Consider the following 17,500-nt stretch of genomic DNA (forward strand, 5'->3'; position numbering starts at 1 on the left):
ACAGAGCAGGAAGTAGGCCAGAGGGGGATTAAATGGCTACTGCGCTACTTCCTCACCCTCCCTGCAACCCATATGATACTCTTGTGTGTGTGTGTGTGTGTGTGTGTGTGTGTGTGTGTGTGTGTGTGTGTGTGTGTGTGTGTGTGTGTTGTCATGGAAGTGTGTGACGGAAAGGCAGTTCCCCGCTGCTGTCATGTTGCAGCTAGCAGCTCCATTCAAGTGTTAGATGACATCATGAGCTTGGGGGAGCAGCACATTTCTGTCTGAGTGTGTTTGTGTTTCAGTCATCCTCACATCCTCACTTCTCCATCCTCACTTCTCCATCCTCACTTCTCCATCCTCACTTCTCCATCCTCACTTCTCCATCCTCACTTCTCCATCCTCACTTCTCCATCCTCACTTCTCCATCCTCACTTGTCCATCCTCACTTCTCCATCCTCACTTGTCCATCCTCACTTCTCCATCCTCACTTCTCCATCCTCACTTCTCCATCCTCACTTCTCCATCCTCACTTCTCCATCCTCACTTCTCCATCCTCACAGCCTGCACACCCCAGCTCGAAAGCCAGGGCTGCCATTTGCTATTTTCAGATGCAACGTTCACATGCACTGTCCTGAATTATTGCATGGATGCAGCTCTTGCACCTGCAAGTCAAGAAAGCAGAACTACTACACAGAACTACTACACAGAACTACTACACAGAACTACTACACACTGGCATCAAGTTTGCTGCTTGCTACGGTGATTGCTTCATGGCCACATAGTCGGTCTTTGGGGGTCACACATGTTGCTTCATAAGGAATTAAATACGCATTTCACTCAAACATACAAATTAATTTCAGACCTTTAATGTTTTTTCCTAGATTGTTAAGTAGATGTAGGAACATTAAATATGGAGGGTTCAAATCCTTCATTCCCAAGGTGCCTTGCATGTTGATAGTCCCACTTGCCTACATCATGGCTATTGCTAGCAAAGCTGCTATTGTTATTTATAACTCAGACTGTCACCATTATTACTGCCATCATCATAATGGGACAAGCAGTAGAAAATGGATGACAGTGTTCTGCAGTAAAATGCCAACATCAACATTCGGTACACATCTATGAACAAGTTCCCATAAATTCCCACATTTTGCATAAGTCACAGTTTTCCAAGTGTCATATTTCAGTGAAATTCTCAGTCGGTTAAAACTATTCAAACGTGAAAACTCTCATCTTATTCAGAACCTTCCGGACAAACCCGAAAATCCCACTTCTCCTGGTAACTGTCCACATTCCACAAGACAAATAAATATTAAATATTGCTGACCAATCAATGTGTTGAATATTTCCGAGGCGAAGTGAATTATATTTTTATAATTCCTTTTCCCTTTTTGCTGACTTTCCATACTCTGGACCTAGACCTTGAGTCTGTGACATACATGGCGGACAATAACTGATACATTCGGCTTTGCCGGTGCAAATGCATTCTCAGTTTTCTACGGTTCCTCGACGGCCAGGTAATACAAAGCACACGCTACCTTTTTTATCACATCCACGGGAGCTCGCATTCTCGTTGTCTCTCCTTCGACAAATGACCACTTTTTTGGCTAAGTAGCATCACAGCTGACCTGGACATTGGAAAGTTGTCTTGCCGTCAGAGAAGTGTTGTATCCCAAATAGCTGCAATGGCTTCTCTTAAGGGCTTCACGGTGGCAGAGGGGTTAGTGCGTCTGCCTCACAATACGAAGTTCCTGCAGTCCTGGGTTCAAATCAAGGCTCGGGATCTTCCTGTGTGGAGTTTGCATGTTTTCCCCGTGAATGCGTGGGTTCCCTCCGGGTACTCCGGCTTCCTCCCACCTCCAAAGACATGCACCTGGGGATAGGCCCCTCCCACCTCCAAAGACATGCACCTGGGGATAGGCCCCTCCCACTTCCAAAGACATGCACCTGGGGATAGGTTGATTGGCAACACTAAATGGTCCCTAGTGTGTGAATGTTGTCTGTCTATCTGTGTTGGCCCTGCGATGAGGTGGCGACTTGTCCAGGGTGTACCCCGCCTTCCGCCCGATTGTAGCTGAGATAGGCGCCAGCGCCCCCCGCGACCCCAAAAGGGAATAAGCGGTAGAAAATGGATGGATGGATGGGCTTCTCTTAAGGTATTCATGTGGGATTTCCACAATTATGAAACTGGCTGTGGCGCATTCTGACATCACTTCCTGTGTGGGTGTGGTCTTTCTGACGTCACTTCCTGTGTGGGGCGTCACTTCCTCTCCGAACTCAGTTTGTAAAGGATCAATGAGTCCATACAAAGCTAAGCCGGAGATTCAAGAAACACACGGCAAACTAACCAGAGTAAAAATTGTACGAAGAGGGGAACCTTGAACGCTGGTTTAGTGTGGCTGAAACGGGGCTGAGGCTAAATAATTACTAGTTGAAAGGCTTACCTGGCTTAGTGGAGACATAGCCTTAGACAACCTTGGGAGGGAATATTCTGCACGTGGCGAGTGTTTCCACCGGCTTTGTGGTTGGATTTAGTCTCTGAAAGGTCTTTGAGGACGACTGACGGTGGAGACATGAGCATTTATTTCACAGCTCTGGTGGACCTTCCTGTGGTCTCACCATCTGTGGCACGCTGCTGTGTGATACATTCTGGACTGGCCTTTTCATTTAGCCAACCTATGGCAAGAAACATGCTATCTCATTTGTGGGGGGGTTTTGTATTTCCTTAGACTATTTTAGGCTGACTGTGACGGGCAGGCCACAATGTGTTTGTAAAGGTGTGTGTTGCATGATAGCAGGGTGTAAGGACCATGGATTGAAACATTCCACTACATTTTAGGCTGACTGTGACGAGCAGGCCACAATGTGTTTGTAAAGGTGTGTGTTGCATGATAGCAGGGTGTAAGGACCATGGATTGAAACATTCCACTACATTTTAGGCTGACTGTGACGGGCAGGCCACAATGTGTTTGTAAAGGTGTGTGTTGCATGATAGCAGGGTGTAAGGACCATGGATTGAAACATTCCACTACATTTTAGGCTGACTGTGACGGGCAGGCCACAATGTGTTTGTAAAGGTGTGTGTTGCATGATAGCAGGGTGTAAGGACCATGGATTGAAACATTCCTAGTACATTTTAGGCTGACTGTGACGGGCAGGCCACAATGTGTTTGTAAAGGTGTGTGTTGCATGATAGCAGGGTGTAAGGACCATGGATTGAAACATTCCACTACATTTTAGGCTGACTGTGACGAGCAGGCCACAATGTGTTTGTAAAGGTGTGTGTTGCATGATAGCAGGGTGTAAGGACCATGGATTGAAACATTCCACTACATTTTAGGCTGACTGTGACGAGCAGGCCACAATGTGTTTGTAAAGGTGTGTGTTGCATGATAGCAGGGTGTAAGGACCATGGATTGAAACATTCCACTACATTTTAGGCTGACTGTGACGAGCAGGCCACAATGTGTTTGTAAAGGTGTGTGTTGCATGATAGCAGGGTGTAAGGACCATGGATTGAAACATTCCACTACATTTTAGGCTGACTGTGACGAGCAGGCCACAATGTGTTTGTAAAGGTGTGTGTTGCATGATAGCAGGGTGTAAGGACCATGGATTGAAACATTCCACTACATTTTAGGCTGACTGTGACGGGCAGGCCACAATGTGTTTGTAAAGGTGTGTGTTGCATGATAGCAGGGTGTAAGGACCATGGATTGAAACATTCCACTACATTTTAGGCTGACTGTGACGGGCAGGCCACAATGTGTTTGTAAAGGTGTGTGTTGCATGATAGCAGGGTGTAAGGACCATGGATTGAAACATTCCTAGTACATTTTAGGCTGACTGTGACGAGCAGGCCACAATGTGTTTGTAAAGGTGTGTGTTGCATGATAGCAGGGTGTAAGGACCATGGATTGAAACATTCCACTACATTTTAGGCTGACTGTGACGGGCAGGCCACAATGTGTTTGTAAAGGTGTGTGTTGCATGATAGCAGGGTGTAAGGACCATGGATTGAAACATTCCAGTACATTTTAGGCTGACTGTGACGGGCAGGCCACAATGTGTTTGTAAAGGTGTGTGTTGCATGATAGCAGGGTGTAAGGACCATGGATTGAAACATTCCACTACATTTTAGGCTGACTGTGACGGGCAGGCCACAATGTGTTTGTAAAGGTGTGTGTTGCATGATAGCAGGGTGTAAGGACCATGGATTGAAACATTCCTAGTACATTTTAGGCTGACTGTGACGGGCAGGCCACAATGTGTTTGTAAAGGTGTGTGTTGCATGATAGCAGGGTGTAAGGACCATGGATTGAAACATTCCTAGTACATTTTAGGCTGACTGTGACGGGCAGGCCACAATGTGTTTGTAAAGGTGTGTGTTGCATGATAGCAGGGTGTAAGGACCATGGATTGAAACATTCCTAGTACATTTTAGGCTGACTGTGACGGGCAGGCCACAATGTGTTTGTAAAGGTGTGTGCTGCATGATAGCAGGGTGTAAGGACCATGGATTGAAACATTCCACTACATTTTAGGCTGACTGTGACGGGCAGGCCACAATGTGTTTGTAAAGGTGTGTGTTGCATGATAGCAGGGTGTAAGGACCATGGATTGAAACATTCCTAGTACATTTTAGGCTGACTGTGACGGGCAGGCCACAATGTGTTTGTAAAGGTGTGTGTTGCATGATAGCAGGGTGTAAGGACCATGGATTGAAACATTCCTAGTACATTTTAGGCTGACTGTGACGGGCAGGCCACAATGTGTTTGTAAAGGTGTGTGTTGCATGATAGCAGGGTGTAAGGACCATGGATTGAAACATTCCACTACATTGAGAATCCAATGTGAATTGTTGAGCAGTATTTAGTTGGGAAGACTTTACTACTGACTTGGGTTCAGATGACTTCCTTGCAAACAAAAACAACCAACATGTCCAATAGAGCAGAGGTTCTTAACCTTTTGGACCTCGGCCCCATCTTTTTTACAACAAAGGAGTCCGGGTCCCACTCAAATCTTAACAACGATTCAGTAATGCTACTTTTGAACTGAATCGTATTCACTTTAAGAGGATACTTTGACATGCAATTATGCAGCGCTACTATAAATTAACTCTAATTAAATGAAAAAGAGATTAAAAAGTGTCAAAACCATTAAAATGCACATGGAAGTACAGCTTCACCACTTTAGTCATATATTTTGCGCTTAAGACATGTTTCTATGACTTTAGCTCCAGACTTCTGCTGATTGTTAGAGATTGTCACCACTGCCACAAGTGGTGGAAAAGTGTATTACAAGTGAGAAACAGACTTGTTACGGCGGCCCAACAATGATTAACTCCGCTTATAATATGACTTCCTTGCAGACTTTTCTCATACAAAGCGTACGACCGCATCACTCTCGGTAAATCAAACCGTCACTCGGCTTTGTAGCACAGCCACGTCTTCCAGTGACCACTTGGCCGATTCTCTGCATGGACTGAAGACAGCACGCCTTACCTCCTTGAGGCAACCCATGAAGTTGTTGCTGACAGGAGAGCCAGGCAGGTCCGCTGTGCTCGGGCTTCCACCAACGTAGAAGAAGTCATCTGATCCCAGCATGGTGTAGTCGTCCTGGGTGTAGCCCGTGGTGGTCAAAATGCCGTCCACTGATATTGTCACCTGACATGGAGGGTGAAATAGATTAGGCTGGACATAATCAGGTGCAATGGAAAAGTCTTCAATGTGATCCCAGTATATCCAGTGGGGAAAGTTGTGTTGGTTTGACAAGCATGCAGAGACAGAATCTTGAGACTCGGTGTGTTGGAACAGGGAGAGACAGAATTCAAATCAGCAGGGGATCAAATAGTTCTTTTCCTCACTGTACACAACAGATAGCATCATTCCAACACACGTGGAAGCACACAAGTCACACAGCTTGAAAGAACCACTCTGCAGGGCTTCAACCAGTTCAAGAACATAAGTTAGGTTTCAACGCAAGTTTACGGGTTTTAACAACTGAAAAGAAGAAATGTGTGATTTGGTGTAAAGTCTGACACATTTTTTTTTAGCAGCAATGCCTTTGAAAGATGTGATGACTGTTAGCTTTCTTTCTTTAAGGACTTTTGTTCTGCAAATTCCAAATACTGAGATAAAATATAATCCAACACAATGGTGAAAACAGGCACTATTTTTTTTCCCTCAGGACATTCAATCCATCGCTAGTTGACTGTTCAGTTTGTCTTATCTGAGTAGACTTCTTCACTTCATGTCATAGACTTAGATTGTTACATCAAGTCTTAGACTGGTTACACCTAGTTTTAGGCTGAGATTGGTCACATCTCGTTTTAGACTTAGATTGGTCACATCTAGTCTTACACTTAGATTGTTACATATAGTCTTAGACTTAGATTGTTACATCCAGTCTTACACTTAGATTGTTACATATAGTCTTAGACTTAGATTGTTACATCCAGTCTTACACTTAGATTGTTACATATAGTCTTAGACTTAGATTGTTACATTCAGTCTTACACTTAGATTGTTACATATAGTCTTAGACTTAGATTGTTACATCCAGTCTTACACTTAGATTGTTACATCCAGTCTTACACTTAGATTGGTCACATCTCGTCTTAGACTTAGATTGTTACATCCAGTCTTACACTTAGATTGGTCACATCTCGTCTTAGACTTAGATTGTTACATCCAGTCTTACACTTAGATTGGTCACATCTCGTCTTAGACTTAGATTGTTACATCCAGTCTTACACTTAGATTGGTCACATCTCGTCTTAGACTTAGATTGTTACATCCAGTCTTACACTTAGATTGGTCACATCACGTCGTAGACTTAGATTGTTACATCCAGTCTTACACTTAGATTGGTCACATCACGTCTTAGACTTAGATTGTTACATCCAGTCTTACACTTAGATTGGTCACATCTCGTCTTAGACTTAGATTGTTACATCCAGTCTTACACTTAGATAGTTACATCTAGTCTTAGACTTCGATTGGCCAGATCAAGTCTTACACTTGGATTTGTCGGACCTAGTCAAGAAGCCGGTGCCAAAACCCCAACCAGTTACACAAGTGGGGCAAACAAGTATTTAGTCAGTCACCATTCGTGCAAGTTCTCCCACTTCAAATGATGACAGAGGCCTGTAATTTTCACAATAGGTACACATCAACTGTGAGAGACAGAATGGGGGGAAATAATCCAGGAAATCCCATGTAAGGGTTTTTAAATAATTAATTGGTAAATTGCTCCGTAAAACTAAGTATTTGGCCACCTGCAAACAAGCAGAATTTCTGGCTTTCACAGACTTGTAACTTTTTCTTTAAGAGGCTCCTCTTTCCTCCACTCGGTACCTGTAATAATGGCACCTGTTTGGCCTGGTGATCAGTATATAAGACAACTGTCCACAACCTCAAACAGTCACACTACAAACTTGTAGACCTGCACCAGGCTGGGAAGACTGAATCTGCAATAGGTAAGCAACTTGGTGTGAAGAAAATGGAAGACATAGAAGACCACTGATAATCTCCTTCGTGAATGACCTGCAGAGATGGGACCAAAGTACCAAAGGCTAGCATCAGTAACACACTACGCCGCGAGGGACTCAAATCCTGCAGTACCAGACGTGTCCCCCTGCTTGAGCCAGTGCAATGATCTCAACACACGACCAAAGAGTGGCTTTGTAAGAAGCATTTCAAGGTCTTGGAGTGGCCTGGCCAGTCTCCAGATCTCAACCTTTGTGAACTTACAGAACACCTTTGACCTGTGTCATTGCCAAATAAGGTATATAACACACTTTTGGGATTGACCAAATATATATTCTTCACCATAATTTGCAAATACATTCTTTTATCATCAGAAAGTGATTTTCTGGATGTTTTTTCTCATTCTGTTCCTCCTAGTTGAAGTTTACCTATGATGAACTTTACAGGCATCTCTCATCTTTTTAAGTGGGAGAACCTGCACAATTGGTGACTGACTAAATACTTTTTTGTCCCACTGTATATGTGCTCAGGTAAGGATGGTTCGGTCCTATGTTTGAGAAAATAAACAACTGTTGAGATGACAAAGAGCGACCCTTCAGTCAATGCCAATGGCAGTCGTTAAAGTGGTGTTTCCCCTCGTTAGCATCAAGGTATTTGGCAAAACGATCACTGTGGAACGACCACTTTTTGGGGGGCTGGTGCCCAAAATCAGTTGTTGGACTGGAGTCACCCGCGTTAACAACCCATGACGGTCGTCCACAATTTCCAAGATAACCCTTCATATTCCCGCACCATTTTTAGCGTATCCAACCCAAAATGTTTCGAAACATGTGTGTGCATGTACTCATTGATCCATGTTCACAGTCCAGTTGCGATGGATTGTCCTGAGAGTACAACCACCCACCCGGATGAAGGACAACATCCATCTTTTACAGCGTGATAACATCCCTGCAGTGTGGGTTAACTCATCAATGAATGTGAAGGAAGAGGATAGTCAGAGAAAAAGGATAGCACATTTTCTTTTTGCGTTTCTTTCAGTATGGCCTGAACATATTTCACGCTGATCTCACCAAAATCAGACACAGTCGTGGCACAAAAGCCGTCACCATGTTTACATGGACACCAAGATTCCCACATTCCCCCTATGACGGCAATAATTGGTAGATCTCACAACCTGGCTTGCTAAAACATTATGTTTGCATTATGCTAACCCAAATCTTGCATGATCACGTGTTTCTTAAAAGTAATGTGGAGGTTGCCAACATTGGTTTGACTATTTTAGGTATGTGCATGATCACAGTCTGACTTGCTTGATGGTTGGGATGATGGGCAACAGCAAGGTTGGGAACCAGGGAGAAGGAAATGAATGAAAACTTCATAAAGTGTTTTAAATTTGCACCAGAGATGGCAGCAAGCAAACTTAGACTTAGACCAACTTTTGGTCAAAGTGGCGTCCGCGCTCCTTCTTCACGAAGCTGACAGGACAAACTCTGTCAGGAAGCCTTTGAACGGAAATAGCTGCGCCAGTCAGTTCAAGTTAAAGTACCACTGATGGTCACACACACCAGGTGTGGTGAAATTATTCTCTGCATTTGACCCATCACCCTTCTTCCACCCCCTGGGAGGTGAGGGGAGCAGTGGGCAGCAGCGGTGGCCGCGCTCGGAAATCATTTGGTGATTTAACCCCCAATTCCAACTCTTGATGCTGAGTAAGAAGCAGGGAGGTAATGGCTCCCATTTTTATAGTCTTTGCTATGATTTGGCCGGGGTTTGAACTCACAACCTACCCATCTCAGGGCGGACACTCTAACCACCAGGCCACTGGCTTATGGTTTCCAGACTGGCTAAGGTATGGTAAGGTTTGCTCTTTCCTGTCATTGCATAAGTATAACATTTCATTTTTCCCCACGAATTCAAGGCTAGACAAAGATTGCACGGGAACAGAACAGAACCGGTGATGGGTCGCCACTTACGACCCCCATGTAAAAGCTGGGAAAAAGGTAGACGCTGAGGGAGGATGAGTAAAAAAAAGTCAATCTCAGACCGGGCTCCTATGGGGGAGGGCCCACTTGATAACCAATAAGCACATATACACATGTTGACACAGAACCCACAGGACTTGCAACAGGAGGGGCTGGGGCAGGCATACGGCCCGAAACTGCCAGTCACTTTGTTGTCCGTCATACCACGTGGGGGGAAGCGGTTGCAAAGGGGGTGGTAGTATGGGGTGTTAAGTCTGTAGGCCTGGAGTCACTCTGCATGCGGTGGCAAAGGAACAGAGTTGTTCTTTCCAAGCATCATAGACAGGGAAGGGGTTTGTTTCATCTTTGCTGTACGGTCCTCAAAGTTGCAGCCAGGGGAAACAATCTGAGGATCTGAAACTAGTGGCTGGAAGGCTAAATTCCATCCAAGGTACCTTCATGCCTTGGGCACCAGGGGGTAAGCACAAAGGACAGTGCTGACCAGTGTAGCAGAAAAGAGCAGCCATGGCCTAGGGATTAGGTAGAAGGATCCTGCCTGGACCTTTATATGACTTAAGGAGGAACCAACCTGTGGACACAAACTCAGGTCCAATCTGGGAGTGACTGTGATAAAGGGCCTAAACACCCGGTGAGATATGTTGGTCTCATTCTAAGGTCATGGCAGGGAGAGGGCGACTGCGGGAGGAATACGCTTACATTTTCGGAATGACAATTTCAAGTGGTAATTAAAGCTGCAAGCAGCGATGGACGGGACCACTTTGGCTGCTGCCCCCGCGACCCAAGCCTGGATAAGCGGTAGAAGATGGATGGATGGATTATTACACAGAGAAAAAGTTGTATCCACATGTGTTATACATCAGTCTTATAGTAATAACAGTTGTAAAGTGGCTTGAGCATTTTATAAGGACAAACTGGTGCCGCCATTTTGAGACTAATGCATTGTGAAAGGAATGCAGCTGTTGTATTGAAGTGGGAATAGCAAACTTCCTGTTGATTTTAGTTGGGGGCGGTCAGTGTATGAAATATAGGTCTCAGTGAGACCTATATTGAGGTTTTTGTTGCATGTGTGTATGACAGTCCTACAGTGAGTTAAAAGCAGTCTTTTCCGAGCAGGAAGCCGCCATTTTGTGACAGCAGCAGTGCTCCAGCACTAGCGCACCAATTTTTTGCGGACTCAAAAAATCCAAACCGGGGTAGTAATTAAAATTCTTTCATCAACATTTAATCAGAAGGGTTCAATCTCTCTTCTGTGTTTATTTGAAGCCAAAACAAAAAACGGCCTCAGAGGAGATAATGTTTGAAAAGAAGCAACATTTTTTAGCTAACTTTTGTATTGAAGTGGGAATGGCAAACCTCCTGTTGATGTCATTGTATGAAATATAGGTCTAACTGAGACCTACATAGTGATTTCCCACTGGAAGTTAGAGACAGTTTTGTCTGTGTTTTCCTCCTAGGGGGCGCTAGAGCGCAATTTTGAGTTTTGGGGATTAGTTTTTTGATGAGATCACAATTTTTTGCCAGTCCTGATGTGTGTGTCAAATTGAGTGAGTTTTGAAGCATGTTAATGAGGTCAAATTACAGCTCAAAGAGGCGGCGGTATAATAAAGAATAATAATAAAACCTTAGAAATTCGATAGGGTCTTTTGTCCCAAAGGGAGATGGGTCCCTAATAATGAAGCTCAGGAGTTGGTGAAGTAGTGGTATGATGGTATTGTTCACAGTTTGACTTCCTCCAAGTTTGGGAGGATGGGGAAATGGAGTTTAGATTTTCTATGGACAAACGGACATGATATCGTACTCACGTTACGTTTTGTATGTAAGTGAAATTATTCTAAAAGTAACCAAATGGAACCTTTTCTGTAGGCGATAGTATTTCAAAATAAAATGACAGGCGGAAATTAAGATTTCAAGTGAAAGTGTTTCGATGAAGGTAGACTAGTCGGGTGGATGTTGTCCATGTAAACACGGCCGCTGAAAGGCAGAGTTTGACTCAGATCTTACAGGAAGGAAAGTTATTTGCTGCTCAATTTTGAGAAAGACAAACCTGGGAATTGTAAATAGTCTTTGTAAAAAGTGGAGAAGTGGAAGAAAGTGCAGAGTGAGGAGGATCAAGGTGACAAAGACTGATATCTACCAGACAATGGAGGGTGTTGAGCAGGTTATAGTCATTGCCTAGTTGCTTGGCACACAGGTGGAGAAGTACTTCAACTTAGTTAGCACACACTGTTTTACTCATTTACACTTCAAGTGGAGCGGACAGTTCTGGACTCGGAGTCAATCAATCATCAGGCAGCTCACTTTCAGCCACGTCTTTAGAATGTTCTATAGCGACGTGCACTTAGGCTCTTACATCATCTAAATGCAAGTACATGTTACAGGAAGTGCAAAGTGCTGTGGAAATCACACAACAAGTAGATGAAAACAACTTGGGCGACATCATAAAAAGGAAATAAAAGATGACCCCAAAAAATAAAAGCGTTGCTAAAAAGCCAAGTCTACAAATGCAGGAAATGAAACCAGAGACCAGTTTTGGCCAATGAAATTGTCCTCAAGTGTTTTGTTCCTAATGACAAAAAGCAACTGTGGAAAAGTCTCAACATGAACAAAAAAGGTTGAGCAGCATCCTGATCCTCAGTCCAAGAAAACATTCAGCATCAAAAACAAGGAGGGGGTCAGATTTGGAAGTGCTCCGTCAAAATGAACACTATAGGTTTGTTTTGATTCATTATTAAATATGATATATAATGTATACAGTTCAGTCGGGATTCAGATGGCCCCGATCGTCACGGTTTACCTGACACATGAAACGTGATAACTTAGGGGGAAGCACTATCCACTTCAGCCAGCGGGGGTTGAATATCTTGAAATGTGTTGTCGTGGCAATTCTAATCTGTTGCTTTGTAAAGTGGCGCTTTCCATCCTTTTCAGCAGACTGCTTTGCAACATGATTAACCCCATTCCTCCTGTCAGGTGAGACCCACACAGGAATGGGCCAAACGAATCCCTCGCCTAGTGGAATTGGAACTAAGATGAGTAGTGGTAAGCATGTTGTGACGACGCTTCATGTCCCATCTGACTTGCTTTGGTCCGGCAGAACCGCTCAGATTCTGGACAAATAACACGGCTATCAGTATTTTTCGGTTTTTGTCTAGATGAGCGTGGCTTTAGGTGCCGCTGCTACGCAGACAAAAAGGCACATGTAGGATCTGGTGATCACAAATAAAGAAGTGGTCAAGGTTGTGTTTGAGGTCAGGACCTGGTTCAAGAAGTGGTCAAGGTTGTGTTTGAGGTCAGGACCTGGTTCAAGAAGTGGTCAAGGTTGTGTTTGAGGTCAGGACCTGGTTCAAGAAGTGGTCAAGGTTGTGTTTGAGGTCAGGACCTGGTTCAAGAAGTGGTCAAGGTTGTGTTTGAGGTCAGGACCTGGTTCAAGAAGTGGTCAAGGTTGTGTTTGAGGTCAGGACCTGGTTCAAGAAGTGGTCAAGGTTGTGTTTGAGGTCAGGACCTGGTTCAAGAAGTGGTCAAGGTTGTGTTTGAGGTCAGGACCTGGTTCAAGAAGTGGTCAAGGTTGTGTTTGAGGTCAGGACCTGGTTCAAGAAGTGGTCAAGGTTGTGTTTGAGGTCAGGACCTGGTTCAAGAAGTGGTCAAGGTTGTGTTTGAGGTCAGGACCTGGTTCAAGAAGTGGTCAAGGTTGTGTTTGAGGTCAGGACCTGGTTCAAGAAGTGGTCAAGGTTGTGTTTGAGGTCAGGACCTGGTTCAAGAAGTGGTCAAGGTTGTTTCAATGTCTTGTGCCTGCTGGCTGCAAAGAAACCAAACCATTGCCTTAAAGACCAGGTACATACCAAGCCGTCTTTAGGGTTTACTGCTAATTATAAACAAATTTCAGTTTGCTTTTATTTTTACTGGCTTTTATTGTAGTAATTTAGTTTTTTTGCAAAGCCGAAGTCAAATAGTTGTGTAGAGTTGTGCACTTTTACTGCCTGATTGGGCCGGCAGGAGCTCAGTCCTTCAGGAGTGTTTTGTGTCGGCTGAAATGAAAGACTAGAAGGTGTCTAGTCGGCACATTGAGGTGTCAACTCCACCCGGCAACACGGCGGAGTCGGCCTTACCTGTCGGAGGTTGCGAGTCACTTTCACGTCATGCCAGGAGTTGTCGTTGAACTTGCCGTTGACCGGCTCAACAATGGCCTCGAAGGCTCCGGAGCCCAAGTTGATGACCAGAGACACGGCGCCGTCCTTCAGCGCCAAGTTGACGTAGTCGGCCGACTTGCCCGTGTGCAGGATGAGGCCGTTGCGCTGCCACGTCTTGAAGGACAAGGTGATCTCATCGCTGCTGCTCTGGATGGGGTTCTGGGAGAGGTCGTAGCAGAAGTACTCGGAACCTCGGAACGTGGCCACGTTCTCTTCTCGGGCTGCAGGTGGAGGAGGACAAAGTCTGGAATCATTTCTCTTCACTGACTAAACCTCCACCGGTTTGCTTCAATGCCTCCTTCTACAGCTGGGTGCTTGTCACTGAGGGCCACGGTGCCTTCAGAGGGTCTCTAGAGGGCCACGGTGCCTTCAGAGGGTCTCTAGAGGGCCACGGTGCCTTCAGAGGGCCTCTAGAGGGCCACGGTGCCTTCACAGGGCCTCTAGAGGGCCACGGTGCCTTCAGAGGGTCTCTAGAGGGCCACGGTGCCTTCAGAAGGTCTCTAGAGGGCCACGGTGCCTTCAGAGGGTCTCTAGAGGGCCACGGTGCCTTCAGAGGGTCTCTAGAGGGCCACGGTGCCTTCAGAGGGTCTCTAGAGGGCCACGGTGCCTTCAGAAGGTCCCTAGAGGGCCACGGTGCCTACAGAGGGCCTCTAGAGGGCCACGGTGCCTTCAGAGGGTCTCTAGAGGGCCACGGTGCCTTCAGAGGGTCTCTAGAGGGCCACGGTGCCTTCAGAGGGCCTCTAGAGGGCCACGGTGCCTTCAGAGGGCCTCTAGAGGGCCACAGTGCCTTCACAGGGTCTCTAGAGGGCCACGGTGCCTTCAGAGGGTCCCTAGAGGGCCACGGTGCCTACAGAGGGCCTTCAGAGGGCCATGGTGCCTTCAGAGGGTCCCTAGAGGGCCACGGTGCCTACAGAGGGTCTCTAGAGGGCCACGGTGCCTTCAGAGGGTCTCTAGAGGGCCACGGTGCCTTCAGAGGGTCCCTAGAGGGCCACGGTGCCTTCACAGGGCCTCTAGAGGGCCGCGGTGCCTTCAGAGGGCCTCTAGAGGGCCACGGTGCCTTCAGAGGGTCCCTAGAGGGCCATGGTGCCTACAGAGGGCCTTCAGAGGGCCACGGTGCCTTCAGAGGGTCTCTAGAGGGCCACGGTGCCTTCAGAGGGTCCCTAGAGGGCCATGGTGCCTACAGAGGGCCTTCAGAGGGCCACGGTGCCTTCAGAGGGTCTCTAGAGGGCCACGGTGCCTTCACAGGGCCTCTAGAGGGCCACGGTGCCTTCAGAGGGTCTCTAGAGGGCCACGGTGCCTTCAGAGGGTCTCTAGAGGGCCACGGTGCCTTCAGAGGGTCCCTAGAGGGCCACGGTGCCTTCAGAGGGCCTTCAGAGGGCCACGGTGCCTTCAGAGGGTCTCTAGAGGGCAGCTTGGAGCAGTGAAGATAAACACCTCATGAGTACACACTTGCCTTTTTCATTTCCTCTCCAGGACATACCTGCATAAATGGTCAACAGAATATGTCTTCTATCTTCAAGTAGTTGCTATAAATGGTCAACAGAATATGTCTTCTATCTTCAACTAGTTGCTATAAATGGTCAACAGAATATGTCTTCTATCTTCAACTAGTTGCTATAAATGGTCAACAGAATATGTCTTTTATCTTCAACTAGTTGCTATAAATGGTCAACAGAATGTCTGCTACCCTTCAACTAGTTGCTATAAATGGTCAACAGAATGTCTGCTACCGTTCAAGTAGTTGCTACCAGTGATGTAGATGATACACCATTTAAATGTTACACATTTGGCCGACAACAGAAATACTCTCAGGATAATTCATGAAACTTTCCAGCTGTGTCCCACAAATTGCAATTAGCAAACAAATGCATGGTCACTGTAGCATTCTCAGCAGCTAGCTAGCGATGGACGTCCCTCTGTAGCGTGAAGCTACTTGTAAGTCAACAATCATCGCCTCCTTAGCGGCAAATAAACTTGGCTTTTTACGAGACTGATCACTGGAGGACCGAGACTACATCATTATGCTAAACTACAGACCAGAGGAGGTTGTGCTATCCATTAGCCACCAAGCCAGAGCTTTTCAATAAAACAAAGTTGGGCAGATCTCGAGACACAACTTGAAAGACGACTTGGGACTCCATCTTTTCCAAGTGCCAACACAATTGGAAGGAGTGAGCAAAGTCCTATGAAGAAAGTGTTCTATGAGCAGAAAGCTTGGATGTCATCAAAGGTGTGGCCAACATTCAGACTCTCTGCTGGAATAAACTCTCAGGTAAGATTAGTCCTGGTTTAGGTTGGCGCTAATCAAGATGGACATGCAGCTCCGCATCCAGGCTGCCTTTGGTAGAAGATTTCCTTGCTGTAGACGACCGCTTCAGTTACAGTACAGTACAGTACAGTATAGTACAGTACAGTATAGGACAGTACAGTACAGTATAGTACAGTACAGTATAGGACAGTACAGTATAGTACAGTACAGTGCAGTATAGGGCAGTACAGTATAGTACAGTACAGTATAGGACAGTACAGTATAGTACAGTACAGTATAGGACAGTACAGTACAGTACAGTATAGTACAGTACAGTACAGTATAGGACAGTACAGTATAGTACAGTACAGTATAGTACAGTACAGTACAATACAGTATAGTACAGTACAGTACAGTATAAGACAGTACAACCCACCTGGGCAAACACCCTCTCTTTCCATGTGGGACAACATTTGCATGGACCTGTGTTAGCTCCAATGCTAATTGTCTTGTTGGAGCGCAGCAAATGAAGCTAACAAGTCAACACTCACTGAATTGGACGATACCAACTGATCCTGGATGTAGAACTTGGAAAGGTTCAAGAGGACTCAGGGATCACGACACAGACTCCTCAACTATTCTCTCGCTAGTAAGACTTTTACAAAGACTCACCCTAAGGTTACTTTTCTTAAAAGCTATCTCAGATCAAGCTTGCGTTTCTTCCATGGATATGTCGACTGGACGATATGAATAAATAATACTAATATTATGAACACAAGATATATAATTGATCATTATTATAATTGGAGTATGTGAAAGTTTTACTCCCACATTGTTTACTTCCGTGTTGACCTCCTTCAAGTTGTGTAATCCATGAGAAGTATCGAGCAGCTAAAATGCACCAAACATGGATAAGTGTGGTAGCTGGTTTGCATTTTCCCATCATGCTTTGTAGTGGATGTCAATTGCTGTCATTTTTGAAATTTTTTCTGGTGTTTGGACATTTTTTTCTAAAGTCCACAAAGTTCAGTGAGCAGGTTGTGTTATGTGTAGCCATGTCTTTGCGCACCATGACTAGGGAAGGTTGTTTGCATTGGGTCATACAAGTAAATGCTGCACATTCAGAGCATAGTAAAGGTCAGTGAACTTGTCCACTAGATGTCAATAAGATGGCAGCATCAAATGTGCCGAGACTATTCAAATGAGAGTGAAACTGTGGGGAGGATTCTTTATTCAACTCCTGACTATTTGTTGGACGCCCCCGGTTTAAATGCTTGAAAACTTCCAACTATTTCCTACTGCTTGTCCCTTTTGGGGTCGCGGGGGGGCTGCTGGAGCTTATCTTAGCTGCAATTGGGCGGAAGGCGGGGTACACCCTGGACAAGTAGCCACCTTATCGTAGTTGAAAATGTGAAAGTAGTAAAAATGATGCAGTACATTTGTGTCTGGAAAATGTGGAATTTTGGCAAAGTGTGAATTTGGAGAATGTCAAAATGTTTTTTGGCAAAAGTGTGAATTTGGAGAATGTCAAAATGTTTTTTGGCAAAAGTGTGAATTTGGAGAATGTCAAAATGTGTTTGCCCGAATGTCCTGAATGATTATATTTATATT

The 17,500-nt window shown here is 45.3% G+C and overlaps 1 protein-coding gene across 1 annotated transcript in view; it reads right to left on the reverse strand.

The window, feature by feature from the left end:
- Positions 1-17,500, reverse strand: part of nrxn3a (neurexin 3a) — a 198,425-nt gene that overhangs the window by 101,662 nt on the left and 79,263 nt on the right. Inside the window, exons 5-7 of the mRNA XM_061886428.1 lie at positions 13,561-13,862; positions 11,589-11,633; positions 5,487-5,648 (exon numbers count right to left, since the gene is read on the reverse strand). Coding sequence (XP_061742412.1) covers positions 5,487-5,648; positions 11,589-11,633; positions 13,561-13,862 — 509 coding nt within the window. The remainder of the gene's footprint in view (positions 1-5,486; positions 5,649-11,588; positions 11,634-13,560; positions 13,863-17,500) is intronic.

The sequence above is a fragment of the Nerophis ophidion genome, linkage group LG24 (assembly GCF_033978795.1).
Source record: "Nerophis ophidion isolate RoL-2023_Sa linkage group LG24, RoL_Noph_v1.0, whole genome shotgun sequence".
NCBI classification, from domain to species: domain Eukaryota; kingdom Metazoa; phylum Chordata; class Actinopteri; order Syngnathiformes; family Syngnathidae; genus Nerophis; species Nerophis ophidion.